We start from the raw sequence: 16,138 nt of genomic DNA on the forward strand, positions 1-16,138 counted from the left end.
TTGGCCTGAGAGGGTTTACGCATTTGCAAAGAGCACATATATCTTATCATATAAATCAAAGTAAGATGATACAGGCTGTCGATGAGCAGATGTTTTTAAGATAGTGTTGAAACGTATGGAACTCCATATCCCATACTGCCTTTCGTCGTTTCGTCATCCAGATGGGACGTTTTGCTCCTCCTACTTCCACGAGTTTGTTGCCCTAGTGCTCAAACGTGGTTAGCATGGTTCATACAAAAACACTAATATAGACTTAAGCATGTTATTATATGTCATGTTATTTAATGAGCGTACATTTGAGAGATATTAACAACATACATTGATCAAGAGAAGCCCTTTGAAAGGTGATTCAATATTTTCCTTCTAAGTATTTGATGGCAGCACAAGCTAGCCATTATTGTTGTAAGTTTACGAAGTGTACTTATCTTGATAGCTGTACATATAATCATTCGATTATCCTATTCACTTTTTTTATTCACTAATCATTGTGTCAAATATTGTCTCTAACCTCGTTTCTTCAATCATTCTTCAGGCACAGTTTTGAGAAAGCAACACATCTAAACATGTTTCTCGAAGATAGCGAATGGAATGATGATGGCCAGGCTTCCCAACCCACGATCAAACCTGTTCTCCCCAGGCCAGTTCAGAAATCGAATCGCATCGTTACGTTTAAGGTAAATTAAGGTCATTTTAGCAACAAAAAAAATCATATTGTGCATGTTCATGATAAAGGAAGTATTAACCTCAAGACTCTTCTGAGCAGCCTAAAAGTGTTGCAAAAAAGAGCCTGTTGAGGACTCTAAAGAGTCTAGGACCTGCCCTGGATCAGAAGAGCGACCATGTGCAGAAGGACAGTGATAGCGAAGCAGAGCCGGAATCAGCACCAGCTCGTCCCAAGAGAAAGAAGAAAAGAAACCGTGGTAGAAAGAAGAAGGATGAAGCGGGGACAGAGACTGCTGGCCCAGCCGACGACAAGAAGGCCGACGACAAGAAGGCTGACTTGGTTCCTAAAAAGATGAAAGAGAAAGACAGCAAAGCGGGTGAGCACTTTTACAGTTACATTAAGATTACGATTTTATCACGCGGCCAAATTAATGAATCATTAAAAGTACATTATTAATTTTACTTTGTCCTAAAGGGTCCATAAAGCTAAAGAAAACGGATTCAGGCAATGGAAAGTCTAAGGTTACGCCGGAGATAACGGTGGAAAATGAAATGAACAGAAAGCAGTGGAAAACCAAGATGAAGAACAAGAGAAAATGTAAAAATAAGTACCGGGAGAAGGAGCTGGTAGTACCTAAAGACACAGCAACAGAGAACGGAACGGGGGAGCAACAGAAAGCAGACACAAGTAGCAGCGGTAAAATTAAAGTTACTTTCGTCAAGACAGCATCACAGAACCAGGCCAAGCAGAAGGAGTCCAAACCACAGAAACGGAAACTAACTGAACCGGCACAAAGCATATCGAACACAGCCGAGGCACAGAAACCCAAACTAAACAAGGAACCCATGAAAAACACGAAAGTGAAAGAAACCCGACGAGGGAAAACCGAGCACATTGGTTCTCTGGACCCTGAAGTGCCCCACCAGGAGGTAGAAGTGCCCCACCAGGAGGTAGAAGTGCCCCACCAGGAGGTAGAAGTGCCCCAAGCAGAGGGAAAGGTCCAGGAGGAGGAAAAGGAGGAGGAGGAGGAAGACGACAAGCAGGAAGAGACGCCCGCCATCAAGCGACAGAAAATGCACAAGCTCCAAGAGGAGCGACGCAGACGGGAGAGGCTGCGGAAGATGCTCCACAGCAAGCCGGATGAACCGGAGCGCCCCACGGTAGAGCAGGAGGAGAAGGAGGAGGAACAGGAGGAGGTGGCGGCGGCGCCCTTGGACCGCTCGGCCACCCTCCGGTCCCGCATGGAGCAGCGCCTGGAGGCGGCCCGCTTCCGCTACATCAACGAGGTCCTGTACACGTCGTCGAGCGGTGAGGCCAAGCGCATGTTCTCCCAGGACCCAGAGGCCTTCGGGGTATACCACAAGGGCTTCACCGCCCAGGTCAAGCACTGGCCCGCCAACCCCGTGGACGCCATCATCGCCTACATTCACAAGAAGTACGTAGGAGCGGTGTTCACTGCATGGATGAAGGGGGCCGTTGGGTGTGTTGGTCTGTTTGGTGAAGTGGATTTCAAGTGGAACGTGGTTTAGCCGCGGCAGACATTTTACAAGTCGTTAATTTGATAGTTGGTATGTTTGAGGACTGAAAAAGGAAAGTTGGTTTTGATGAACAAGATAAATGGGGAAACGTTGGGTCACGGCATCAGAGCAATGTGGGAAACCTTTGAGCTGGTTAACCTGTTAGTCCGGTTTTGAGTTAGTCGGTTGATTAACCTTTTGGTTAGTCGTTAATTGATGTCTCGGTCGGTGCATCCATGTTCAATGTAAAGCATCCTGTGGTTCATTTCAGACCGGCCTCTCATGTGGTGGCTGACTTCGGCTGTGGCGACTGTAAGATTGCCCTCAGCGTGAAGAACAAGGTGCACAGCTTCGACCTGGCCCCCATCAGCGACCTGGTCACCGTGTGCGACATGGCTCATGTGAGTGTATTCCCCCACATCTGTGACTCTGCTGGCCGGCCTCTCCCCTGGGGTTTGATTTGTTGGATTGTGGATGCCAGGAGTGATGTACTAAAGACTGATTTAGCTTTCCCCCCCATTTCCCGTTTACAGGTACCTCTTAAAGATGGCAGTGTGCACATAGCAGTGTTTTGCCTCTCTCTCATGGGAACCAACCTGATTGATTTTCTAGCGGAGGCGAATAGAGTGCTGGTCGTGGGGTAAATGTCCTGTGCACGACACATGCAGTACAATAGTACAGTACATTGTTGTGTTGTACCCGCTGCTCACTAATTGCGTGTTACTGTAAACCTTTTTTCCTCTAATTCTAGGGGTATACTCAAAATAGCGGAAGTTGCAAGCAGATTCGACGACGTTCGTGGGTTCTTAACTACGTTGTCACATCTCGGGTTCAAGATGATGATAAAGGTAAGTCAAAATAAAATCAATCAGGCGAAGCACGAGAACTAAAACATGCTTATATTTGGGGGAAAACGTGATTTGTTTTCTAATTCCTCTTTGTTTCGTCTGTAGGATACAGAGAACAGTCACTTCTACTCCTTTGACTTTATCAAGACAAAAGACGTTTCGGAAGATATGAAGTCGTCAAGTTTTGAGCTGAGGCCCTGCGTGTACAAGAAAAGATAGACCTGGGAATGCATTTGAAATATCTGTACACTCACTGGACGTGGTTTCATGAAGATTCCTGGTCCAACTCAATCCACATGGGAGCATTTTGCCATGTGTTCAATGTTTGACAGGTATTTTTTTGTACAGTTTTCTTAAAATAAAATTTTAATTGAAATGTCGTCTGCTTACTGATTCTGAATTAGTCAATTAAATGGAAATTTACAGAGGGGTTGATACACAGACAAAGTACGTTATTACAATACACTTTGAATATGGTGAAGTATGTTATGTTAAATTTGCATCACTTCAGTGCTGTTCAAGAATGGATTTACATTTACCACTAGGGGGCGTGATAATACCTTCTGTTAAAGGCTATATTAAAAACGGAAAACCAGCTTATCCCAAGACCTAATTTTCTATAGCAAATATCATGTCTAAGACGTAATTCATTATATGCAATAATTCAAAGTTTGAATTAATTACAATCCTTCCAGGACCAAAGGCTTCACAGTCGTATGAGAGACAAAAGCAGTGTGCATGCATGTGTGTGACAGTAAGTGCTGCAAGCGAGTTGCAGAACCTCTCTGGCTGTGGGCTCTCCATTCTTCTGACCGCGCAGTGGTTCAGACGGTGGACTTGACGTCAGACACTATACAGTAGCCATCCAGATGGGCATACTGTTGGCCGTCTGGTCGATGAAAGTGCCTTGCTCTTCTCAGGGGAGCTTAGGGTCGAACTAAAGCTGTCAGAGCTGAGGTCTCCTGTTTCTAAAGTAGAAAATCATAAACAAATGCAGAAATCTGGTTAATGTTGTTTTACGATTCGATGGACTTACACGAAAATAAAGTAGTATAATTTTGAGCTCAGTTGTATCGGCTTACCTTTCGTCGTGCTCCAGGATTTAGTTTACTGAAAAAAGAAAAAAACAAATATTCAACTGGATAATGACGATGTCAGTGTGTTGTTGTAATGTTCAACATCACCTATAGGTGGCACTACGTCTCAATTCAAGAAACACAAAACACTCATTATGCTTACCTCCATATTCATGCGTTCATCTACGGACATATCGATAGAGAATACCGTGTGACCCTGGCGGCCGTCCCCAATGAGCATTCTGATGTCAAAACCCTGCATTCGCTCGTACATCATGCACCCATGACACCGGTCACGTCAATGAAGACGACCGCCAACAACAATGGCGAGCTGACGCAAATCCCAAAATAGCATTTCTCCTGGGGACCCCTGTTTTTCTCTGTGTGTACATGACCTGACCTTCCCAAATTATTTGGACAGCATCCTCCCGTGGGACTGCAGGGTGACGGCGCCATTGGCACCTTGACCAAATGTTGTGACCAGAGAGGCAAACCTATTGAAACCTCTAATCTGATGCACAGTGGGCCTGTATTCAGTCCGCTGATGGCCTGGCCATACAGTCCTCATGGAAGTTAGATCCGCAGCATGACATGGGAGAATGTGCCGAGTACAAAGCACGCACCGCGGAATTCCCTAATCTGGCGTTTGCCTTGATTCACATTCAAATCCATTCCAACCGCGATGGCAGCACGCTTCTGCTACACCGATTTCCCCCAACTCTGTGAATATCCCGACTTTGTTTATTGCTACAATCTTACCAGATGTGGGGAATTTATGCGTTTATTTCCCACCGATAAATCTACCATTAAAAAAAACATTAGTAGCACCCCTCTAAAAGTGCTGTCTAAACCACACCAACTGTTCTCCAGCGGCCGGGCCCTGGTGGGAAAAATAAATCAGCTGCTTCCGCCCCATGGACACAAAGGGAACAGTTACTGCCATCTGAACACGCTGTGGTGAGAGAGGCATCTGTCTGCTTCCTGTTTGCCAACAGCGCTCTGATCTTTTTTAGGTTACTGAGAGACTTGCGGAAAGAGGGGGTGAGCCGGTGAGGGGCTGACGGCACGCAACACACGCATCCTGTTTCCCTCTGCCTGTCTCGCACCGCCGGGCCCCACGCCGACGACCCCGCCGACGGATCACCTGGCGAGAGGCGGCGCCGCGACGCTCCACTCACCAGAACACCCACAGAGCCACGGCGAGCAGTACGGCCGCGGCGGAGGCGGAGGGGACGCAGATGAGGACGAGGTTCGCTGCGTGGAGCGGGAGACACAAGGGAAGCGTTTAGGTTGGACGTTTGGTTCTCAGGCACGACAAGATGTGGTTTCATCTGGTTGTTGCTTACCTAACTGTGATCCTGGGAGCTGACCTCCACTCGGAGGCGGAGTTCGGCCTGGTGGTGGTAGAAAGAGGCGAGGCAGGTGTACAGTCCCTCGTCTCGACCTTTGACCCCTGTTGGGAAGGCCAGCGCGTCTCCTTCCAGTTTGACAAACGAGCCGTCGCTGCTGTAACGCAATCAATGGCCTTAATCGTTAGGCGAGATCTCAATTTGTGTCACTTCTAACGCGCATATTTGAAAACTGTTTTGGTTAATATGAGCCCTCCTGCATAGCTAATCATTATAATGTAATAGAACCTTTTCCTATTTGATGAAATATTCATGAGGACAAAAAAAGGACAAAAGTTAATAAAGATATCTGCTGTGCGTGTGCGTGTGTGTGTGTGTGTGTGTGTGTGTGTGTGTGTGTGTGTGTGTGTGTGTGTGTGTGTGTGTGTGTGTGTGTGTGTGTGTTTGTGTGTGTGTGTGCTTGTGCGTGTGTGCGTATATGTGTGTGTCTCTTGAGTGTCTGCAGTGTCCACAGATGCAGAAGTTAGGAGGTGGAAACAGTTCACCTTTGACAGGTAATGCTGTGCGTTGGTACATTCCCCTCCACCTCAAACAATATTCTCTGGCCGGGCAGACTCTTATGCAGGGATAACCTGAGCACGCATCGGCCACCACTGTGGCTTGCCTTCATCCGAGTGGTGTGGTTCAGCACCCTCAAAGAGGAGATATCTATCAGAGGAAAGTGAAAAACACAATCTGATTGAAATGAACCCATAGTGTTAAAGTCTCTCCAAGTGTAACACAGGAATACAAACCCAAACTAAAATAGTTCAGTCCAGACACCGTCCCTGGGGTCAACATTCATCCATCCTTCCTTCAGGAGACACTGATTGATTTATCTGCGTGTTCTGTTGCACTCACAGTATTTTGGGATGTGTACGGTCCTCTTGTCTGACCCTCTGCGACGGTACTCCGCCAAACAGGTCAGGGCGTCCCCTTCGTGAGACGACAGCGCGAAGCGGTAAGTGAGCCGGGTTCTCACGGTGCGCCCGTGGGTCCAGGACCGGCGGGACTGCTGGCCCCTGGAGCCCACAGGTAGGACCCAGCTGAGGTTGGCTTCCACACCCTCAGCCTGGGAGTCACACACGGCCTGCCAGAGGTCAGATTCCCCCGGCCCCATCGACACATTCAGCACAGGGGCCCCTGGAGGAACACACAGGGGGATGGAAAGTTGAGTGTGTGTGTGTGTGTGTGCTAGTGCGTGTGTTCATGAAGGTTAATGTGTGCATGGGTGTGCACACATGTGTGTGTGCGTGTATATGTATTAGTACATCTGTTTGTGTGTGTGTGTGTGTGTGTGTGTTTGGGCTGTGCACGTGTGAGTTGCTGTGCACGTGTGTGTGTGTGTGTGTGTGTGTGTGTGTGTGTGTGTGCGACGCATGTGCGTGCGTACGTGTGCGTCTGTCTGTGTGTTTGTGTGCATGCATGCGTGTGAGTGCCTGCATCTGTGTTTGCATAGAGATGTATGTGTGGGTGTAACCAAAGCAGAAATCCCCACCAGATCAACAAAAACATGCCCTCGGTATCCCGGGGAAGGTAGGTGTTGGACCTGGGAGCCACACAGAGCTGGAGACAACATACCCAGGGAGGGGAGGAGCAGGTGCTGTCGCTCCTGGTGACCCCCCGCCTCGCAGCTCAACCTCCGACCCGAGTACAGAGAGGTGGGGAGCCGCAGGGTGCTGAGGGCGGCCACCTCCAGGCCGACACGCTGCCCCTCCTCTGTCCGGACCTCCACCCCCTCCAGGTCATCGATCTCGACGCCGTCCCCGCCGTCGGCCCCGCCACCGAGGCGCCAGGTGACGGTTGCCGCGGTAGCGACGCTGACCACGCGACACCGGGCCACGGTGTACTCCTCCCCTCCTCGCCACTCCTCTCTGGAGCTCAGGCTGATGTTGGGCGGGGCTACGTGGGGGGGGGGGGGGGGAGGGAGGGAGAGTGGAGGCTGACAAACCGCGAAACGCTGCGTTCACTTATGGGTTGCTATAGATAGGTCGGATGTCAGCTTTTATCTTTACATCTGGACCCGGGTCCTGCACTTACCTACCTCTGCATATTAGATCTCCATAAGCACATCAGCGGTTTGTGGGTGTGCTGATGTGTAAGCACAGTTTGTGTTTCATTTTATTTAAGGTGCATTAAATTGTAATTCTTCTGTGCGTGTATACGCTATATATCGCTGTTTATTACACTCACTTGAACGATTTCTATTTTTCATCTTCCTCTTGACTGCCCTGCAGTGTTTCTGCTTGCACTGTGTACACAGAAGACTCCTCCCTCCTGGATTTACATTACACATCTTATCTGGTCCAGTCAGTTGTATTTAGATAGCCCTTACTCACAGTTACAGTCTCGAAGGGCTTTGCAGGCCATACTTTACGACTCCCCCCTTAACCCTAGCCTCCTAAAGAGCAGGAAAAACTCCCTTAAGTATCAAGGAAGAAACCCAGAGAAAGAACGCAGAGTGGGGGCTCCCACACTCTGGGGAAGGGGAGGAGTGCAAACAATAATTGTAGAATACTGGGTTATTTAATGTATGCATACATTAAGTCTGTTCTCCAGCACGATGAGCCGTGAATACAGTTTTAATTATACTTATACTGTTGAACACCCGAATGGAGAGTTTTGTTAAAATAGGAAATGTTCGCATAGGGAGCTCAGATAGCAAAACTATATGGGACGTAGGTTGGTATGGTGCTCATACCAGACCATGGTACTGCTCATTTAACCTAGGACCAGTAGCCTGGCTATTGACAGACAAAGCTCAATCGTAGATTGCACGTTGGTCTGGGGAAGCTGCTGTCATTTTCTTCAGCACAAGTGGTGTGATCAATGGGCCTCATTCAAATGACTCTGAATGCAATTGGCTGCTTGCCGTTCCTTCCCTGTCGTCATTGTGTTAAACCAGCCAATAGCGCGCCAGGGGGAAAAGCCAGCTTGGTGATTGGCTCCCGCAAAAACGTTACGAAACTAGATAGAAATGTGTTGCTCTTCTCCAGACCCTTCTGCAGGCCGAGCTCAAATCGAAAGCAGAATGGGCGGAGCCACCCAGTCTATATGACCAGCTGAGCCATCTTCCTTCTTTAGCTCTGGCTATAAAATCCAGACTCAATCAACAGTTACAACAGGCTTCCTCATGACCCTCCAAGAAGACCCGGAGGGGCTTTCATTTGAGTTTAGATTGCTATCTATAACCTTCTTCTCTCCACATGGCTCCTGAGAATCCAACTCTATTGGTGGCATAAAACATCCAAGGCCTGTATATATAAAGGTGAGAGTCCCCCTTTGGTGACTTGTGTTTTTCCGCACTTATTTTCATGCATATAGCATAAAGGAGAGATATGCTATGCTAACCCATAAATTCCTATTATGTAAAGAACGATATCATACATTTCCTTTAAACATACAGTAAATGTTTCCCATAATGCATAGCGGTACCGAGTGTTTCTCGTCAACCCCTCCGGGCCGAGCAGCGCGGCTCAGGGGATCAGCCCTTCTTCATCGACCTACCACAGAGCGGGATGGTGACGCTCTGGTATTCCGGCGTCGGGAAGAGCGGATGATGGATCACGCATCCCACGGCGAGCGGCCGAGGGAAGCACGCGGTGCCGAGGGCCAAGACTCCCGTGACGGAACGGCGTCCGTCAGGCAGGGGGGAGCTGGCGCTGGGGGAGGGGACGGCGGCCACGCCCTCGGGGAGACTCCAGGACAGGGTGGCGGCTGGGTTGGCGCCAACAGCCGAGCACTGGACCTCGCGGCCCGAGGGTCCGGACCGCAGATCAAGACTTATCAAGGGAGGGAGCAGCACTGAGAGAGAGAGGGGGGAGAGAGAGAGAGAGAGAGGGGGGGGGGGAGGGAGAGAGAGAGAGAGAGAGAGAGAGAGAGAGAGGAGAGAGAGAGGGAGAGAGAGAGGGAGGGAGAGAGAGAGAGAGAGAGGGAGAGAGAGAGGGAGAGAGAGAGAGAGGGAGGGAGAGAGGGAGGGAGGGGAAGAGAGAGAGAGAGAGAGAGAGAGAGAGAGAGAGAGAGAGAGAGAGAGAGAGAGAGAGAGAGAGAGAGAGAGAGGGAGAGGGAGAGGAGAGAGAGAGAGAGAGAGAGAGAGGAGAGAGAGAGAGAGAGGGAGGGAGGGGAAAAGAGAGAGAGAGAAGGAGAGGGGGAGGGAGAGAGACACACACACAGAAACACAGAGAGAGACAGACACAGAGGGAGGAGAGCGGACAGACAGTGAGAGACAGAAAGAGAGGGAGAGAGATAGAAAGAGACAGGGAGACAGACAGAGACAGAGGAGAGAGAGCACCAAGGTTTATTTTCCACATCAATAATTCATCATAATGCAATGGAGAAAAAAATAAAGCAAGTTCATAAAACATTTTTTTTAAAAGACAACCGCAACCAGTGCAATGAATAAAACATAAGGCCCATTGGAAAGAGGGGGTCTTAACGCACCGGGCCGGGGTCTAACTGTGATGTTTATTTGCACGGTGGCCCTGTGCCGGTAGTACGACGCCTCACACACATAGAGCCCCTCGTGGAGGAGACCCACAGGAGCCTGGAACGTGAGGGCCGACCCCACCACCGCTACTCCCCCGGGCAGCCGTGACGCCTCCTCCCTACACGGATCAACATGAGCATTGTTATTATTTATTCACTGTTTAATCGTTCAGCATCCTTTTTTATTAGCGTTTCATAGTGACTTCAGATGCTTTATGGAGCAGATCAAGGCTTTGGCATCGTGCTCAGATAGATGCTCGCAGATGGACGGACGTTTTAGGTTCAATCCCAGAGCAGCATGTCTGGGAGTCCTCACCACTACTCTGCCTTGCCCAGGTCCAACATGTGTGCTCACTGGTGGTGCCATAATGCAGTGTGTCACGCATGAATACAGAGCGTTTTTTTTTTCGCTGCAATGCTGAAGGCTCCTGTTGTGAGCGTTGGGGTGAGGAGACGGGCCTGAATGTGTTGTCTGTAGTCTATCACTTCGAATAAGCTGGCACCAAAGCCGAAACCACATCCTTTTTCGTATATGCAGATCATTTAAATCCAATGCCAGACGACTCAGTCATACTAGGCTACTTGTTCAAATGCGAAATCTTCCTCGCTATTATGTCTATCTCAACCTTACTTTTGACAAAACAAGGCATAGCGTGGAACGTTTCCGACGGCTTCCAGGCCAATAGAAACATCCCGCTGTCCTTCCTCAAGCTCCAGCGAGGCCTGGAGCTCGTTGATGGGATCTGACAGTAACCGAACACCAGATAGACCTGGAGGAGGAGAACAACAACACAGTCACGCATTGTTGGTGCTTCCATCGCGAACGTTGCACCGAGAACCCGTTCACAACATCGCTTCTTTGAAGACATTAGTGGTCAAATTTTCCTCCCTATATCTCCTCCCTACTACATTGCAATCTTGGTTCCTATCAAACCAGATCAATTGGCTCACTCTTGAGGTTCCTTGCACGCGTTTGGATCTTGGTAAAACTGCCTTTTTCATCGATGCCCCTAGCAAATGGAACGATCTGCAACAAACCCTAAGGTAAGACGAACTCCCATCTGCTACTGTTTTTAAATGTTTGGTGGTTAATCTCAGCTCATCAAAATTGCAACTATTTATTGATATTTATTTGATTTGTTTTGCAAATTTCTATTTGTCATTGGTGTTGTTGTGTGCATGTACATGTCCCTTGCTGTTAACTCATCGTCATTGTAAATGAGGGAAACCTCAATGCCCTACAAGTGTAAATAAAGTTTTGAAATGAGAAAATGCAATGGAACAACGCTGGTTGGTTGAGTGGCACTCACTGAAGGAAGGCAGCTGCAGCGCCCTGGTCTGCGGCCCTGCCAGCTTGGGCTGGGTGAACACGCAGGAGACGTTGTGGCCTTCGTACGCCCGCACCGGCAGGCGGTACACACTCGTCCCTGCGTCCGTGCCGTTCTCCCTTCTGGGTTCTACTTCCTCGTCGTCGTCGGAGGCGGTGGTCACCAAGGAGACGAGGGTCTCTGGTCGCCCTCCAGATGCCACACAGGAGACCCTCCAGTAGTCCTCCTCCTCCTCCTCTTCCTCTTCCTGCCTCTGTCTCATCTCCGCCTGAACACTCATCCTGGGAGCGACTGCGAGCGGGGAGGAAGAGGAGGGCCAGAGGCCCGAGGAGATGTTATTCCTGGAGCTAGACTAATGGTTTCGACAGCCAATGAAACCAATGGTTTTCCTATTAGCAGCGGAAGCTCCGAGGTCCGGATGGGATGGATGTTAAACTAAATACGGGGGTGGTGGAGTTGGTGGGGGGGGGGGGGGGTCTTGGAGTGAGCGGCTGCTGTCTGGGTGGAGGTCGCTGGTGTTGATCTTGGCTCCATCACCTGTTGTATCTGATGGCCTGGGCCACAGCTGACAGCAGACGGGTGACCCAGCTGCCAAAGCTAGAGGATCCAACCGCTTTTAGGGCACACGCCGGAGTTAAGTTCACTGCTGTCTGCATATAGCGGTGGGATAAAGCTTTATTTTACACTAAGGAGTCGTAATGTTTATTTTATTTACGACGTATATTTATTATATTAATAATAGTTTTACCTCATTTATATACTTTTTTTGTCTATCAAAGAAGCTATAATCTTATCCTTAAAATAACTAACTACTAATTCGAAGCCACTAATTATACACCCTCTCTCTTTCTCTGCTCAGGGACATCTCCAGGAAGTGATTCATGGTTCTATTTTTAACAGGTGACATGGATCCAACCAGCAGTTAAAAACATACACTCATATGAACGTTCGTTACCAAAGGTTTCCACGCTGACGGTGGTGGAGACAGGGCTGGCCAGGGTCGGGTGGCGCACCACGCAGGTGACGCTGCCCTCGTCCTGCAGGTGCGTCGGGAAGCGGAGGATGCTGGCGGCGCTGCTCACGCCGATTCTTCCGGGCGAATCACTCCGCTCGATAGAGAAGTAGTCTTTGACCGGGGGCTTGTTGTTGATCAACCAATCGATCTGAGCTCGAGGTTTGCCGTCCTTAGCCGAGCACCGCACAGACTGATAGTGGGTGCCGTTGTCCATCTCCGCAGTTACTGATAATTGCGTCTGCGGACGGACTGAGAAAGAATAAAAATGCGTCAATGCCGGTTGGTAAACAGTTCATTCATGAATGTAATCTGAAAATGGTTCTCCTTGGTTGCTTCTTATCAGGGCCAGCAGTTAGTGGGAGTGGAATTACGCGAACCGTAAAATGGGACCCTTAATGGATGAATATTAAAAACGCAAAAGTTGTTTAGCACAATAAACAAGTGGAGAGATGGCAAAACAAAGAGGCTATGGACCACAGCGACGCCGGCTGTATCTAAAATAACTCAAATCAGACTTGAATAAATGGTGCGCATGGGGAATGGATTATGTTTGTAAATGAGGAAGTAATAAAGCCTCTTAACCGAGGGGGCTTTGTTTACACAGAATGGATTTCACTTGTTGTACCCCCTCTATTCAAGTACCACTTTTAGTAGGCCTACTTTATATACAGTACGCATTCTTGCATGCTAGCCAGAACATATCTCAGGGCCTCAGCCTTGGAGCCATATAGTTTCCACATCTCCATTTAAACGCATTTCCAGTTAAAAGACCAATCTAAAGGATAAATGTAGAACACAGCCGAGCCGTCAGCTGTGCTGAACTCTCTGTGTTTCAGCTGCGTTTCGTCGTCACCACTGGTGTCAGACCTACCGTGGACATGGAGGTTCACGGTCTTGTTGAACTCCCGGTCCTGCGACTCGAAGACGCAGACGTACTCCCCCTCCACGTCCACGCCGGACACCCTCATCCGCACGGTGAGGTTGGTGGGCGAGGCCGGAAAGGAAAGCGTAGCCGTGCTGCGCCTGAACGCTGTGCCGTTGGTGAACCCCGCCAGCCGGTGAACACGGCCGCCCCTGTGCCGTTTCCAGGCGCTGCCGGTGATGGAGGCGTTGCCGTGGTACAGGCACCGCAGGTACACCTCCTCCCCCAGAACGGCCACGGGGTCGCTCTGGACCTCCACCTCCGACCCCCCGTCTCCGTCGTCCTCTGAGGTGGGGGGGAGGGGGGGCGCGATGCATGGGCAAAGAATACAACACAACACAGGTTTTGTCCGGAGGTAGAGATTTATTTCTTTTTCTAAAGATTAGTATTGATCCGGGAAAGGTCGTAAGTTCGGGGCAGTCGGTAAACACAGCTTAAACGGCAAACAAGGACGAATTGAATTTCTGTTGAGGTGGGAGAATCAGACAGGCGTCCCTGTATGCCTGCAGTTGACCACAGAGTTTTAGTGTTTCACTGCTGTGGCGGGGCCTGTGAAAGATGATTATGGGAGACGCGTTGAGAATCCATAGGAATGAGAAAGCGCACACACACCATCACAGCTGGGGACATGTTTGTCACGCAGACTTCCCTGGTTGACATTCTGCCAAGGTGAGGTGCACCACTGCATAGCCCATCCCTTTATTTATTAATATATACATAACAATGATCTCCATAACACCGAGGACGTATTGTGCAACAATATCTCAGAGCTGTGGCATCCCTCATCTTTGAGGATTACGGCCTCCTCCAAGAAAGGGGGGATGTGGTAGGTTTGTGGGTCCGTGCGCACAATGGCACTTGAATAATGTGTCTTTGTCCCCAGAGGATTCCATTATGTTGATGAACTGATGAGAGTCCAAAAGTTGTGCCCTGAACTGCAGCCAGACACCTCTCTGCCACCACTGAAGTCATGATTACGGGAGGTTTCAAAGGGAAGGGCATTTAATGGAACCTGACAACTTTAAGCTGTCCTGGAAGGGCTTGTCAATTTCATTATTTAATTTTGCAGTCAGTGTCATTGCGGCAAGGGGACAAAGTTAACTTTTAACTTAAATGCACTGAGCTGTTTTCCTCACCGAGGGCTTGCTAAAAAAACAACAGGGGAAACATCAAAACAAGGGCCCTTCACATCTCTGGTCGGCCTCAATGCATCTTCCCTCTGTGACAACATGATGTTAGCCAGAGGAAGAGCAGCCTAATAGTGATGTGCTCCTGCTAGCGCTAGCGCCATGCTGCGTATATCGCTCCCACAAAGTTAACGACGTGCGGAGCGAGCCGAGGCCAGGGAGGGAAGGAGGGAGAAGGACAGGGGAGAAAGCACAGCATTGGCAGTATAATTTTATCATGCCCCGAGTGTTTAGGATCCATAAAATTGATTTGCTCTTGAAAAGATCTCCCGATATGAAAGTCAGCCAAGCGTGAAACAAGACAAAGCACGGGCGTGAAAAGTAAGTAATCACTGCGAGCTGACCAGTAAAACGCTCCAAGTTCGTTAGCTTCTCCCAACGAGAGCCTGAGAATGAACTCAACGATGGCTATCTTTAGATTGAAGACGACTGGGTTAGTAACATATGGTATAACAGTATAATGATGACTTTTCATGCAATAAGTTAAATGGAAGTTATCAGCGTTGGATCGTCATACGTTTGAGGAGTACTTGTTCACGACTGTCCCAGAACTCGGACAGTATGAGGACGTGGGCCTCATACTAAAACCAGTTCAAAACAAGGGACATGTGTGTCATTCTTTAACGAGTGTCTCCTTGAAGTACGAAAACACATGCCTTTCAAAGTAATAATCTCATAAATTCTCAATTTAAAAGCTTGTACAGCGACCAACATGGTTTTAATAGTTTTTTTAACGCACAATGACAGCAACATAATCATCACTGGGTAGTTGTCACAATGTAATGTGCCGGTTGCTACTCTTCATTACGTTATAACTGTCTGATTAAATGCTTTCACTACAAAGAAATGTGGCCGCATTGCTTGTTAGTGGTTGTAATTGTGCTAATTAACGATCAGAGTGAATGCCACAGCTTAAACTTGCCCTTGAAGAATAAAAATATCCACACCAACCGCAGAAATAGCACATACAGATGAAATGTTACTTAACACTTACCCAAAATGTCTGTACAGTGAGACAGATTTAGGAGCAGGCCCAACATCAACAGTATTGAGCAATCCATGTTGGAGACTAATGTGTGTCTAGTGAAACAGGCTTGTCACACCACCCTATGTTTCACACGGTATTTAACTTGTGTGTTGGGTGTTTCGGTTTCTGAGTTTATGTGGCGCATGGGTTTCTGTGTCAGTGTTTGTGTGTGAATGGTATATTGTGGTTTAGGGTATAAGGCATACACCCTGCAGCTGACTTTGACCTCGGTGCACTGATGCATGCACCCAAACCCACACAAAACACACATACACACAAACACATATTCACAATCAAAAACCCACAGACGCGCACACATACATCATAATGCAATTTTTTTTTGCCCAAATCTCAATCCTACACAAAGAGACAATAGTTTAGACAAAAGTTACACACAGCAAAACAGTCATATCCATTCTCCCGTTTGACAGCGTCTCAGCGTTCAGAATTAGAGATGTGGGTCTGTGTTGATGTGAGAGTCTGTGTGCAGGATGGGTGTGGGGATGACACCTCCCATAGCGGCTGGAGGAAATGGTTAGCGAGTCGCGACCACCGTTTATCATTCACATCATCTGAACCCTGCCCGGCCAATCAGCGTCTCTCACGGCTTAGTTACGGAAAATCAATCACTGAGGCGGCGCTAATATTGGTTTTGTTCGACTTTGTGGCAAATGTTTGACT

General features: G+C 48.6%; 2 protein-coding genes across 3 annotated transcripts; one reads left to right on the plus strand and one right to left on the minus strand.

Annotated features, from left to right (window-relative positions):
- The first annotated feature begins 137 nt into the window (after window positions 1-137).
- rrp8 (ribosomal RNA processing 8) lies at window positions 138-3,405 on the plus strand. The gene is made up of 8 exons (XM_030337460.1): window positions 138-344; window positions 533-674; window positions 764-1,040; window positions 1,139-2,099; window positions 2,453-2,582; window positions 2,715-2,821; window positions 2,933-3,029; window positions 3,135-3,405. Exons 2-8 carry the CDS (start codon window positions 564-566, stop codon window positions 3,246-3,248), a joined length of 1,797 nt encoding a protein of 598 aa, XP_030193320.1. The 5' UTR covers window positions 138-344; window positions 533-563; the 3' UTR covers window positions 3,249-3,405.
- si:ch211-149e23.4 (uncharacterized) lies at window positions 3,378-15,626 on the minus strand. Of its 2 annotated transcripts, none has more exons than XM_030337459.1 (14): window positions 15,425-15,626; window positions 13,193-13,528; window positions 12,262-12,570; window positions 11,289-11,597; window positions 10,610-10,748; window positions 9,934-10,097; window positions 9,001-9,297; window positions 7,075-7,395; window positions 6,355-6,636; window positions 6,000-6,162; window positions 5,452-5,608; window positions 5,284-5,359; window positions 4,112-4,139; window positions 3,378-3,997 (listed from the first exon to the last, which is right to left on the minus strand). In XM_030337459.1, exons 1-11 carry the CDS (start codon window positions 15,489-15,491, stop codon window positions 5,452-5,454), a joined length of 2,544 nt encoding a protein of 847 aa, XP_030193319.1. In that variant the 5' UTR covers window positions 15,492-15,626; the 3' UTR covers window positions 3,378-3,997; window positions 4,112-4,139; window positions 5,284-5,359. The 2 variants fall into 2 exon arrangements, with proteins under 2 accessions (XP_030193319.1, XP_030193318.1); XM_030337458.1 differs by having other exon boundaries at window positions 5,452-5,611; window positions 15,425-15,624.
- Between the last annotated feature and the right edge of the window lie 512 nt (window positions 15,627-16,138).

The sequence above is a fragment of the Gadus morhua genome, chromosome 16, assembly GCF_902167405.1.
Source record: "Gadus morhua chromosome 16, gadMor3.0, whole genome shotgun sequence".
NCBI classification, from domain to species: Eukaryota; Metazoa; Chordata; class Actinopteri; order Gadiformes; family Gadidae; genus Gadus; species Gadus morhua.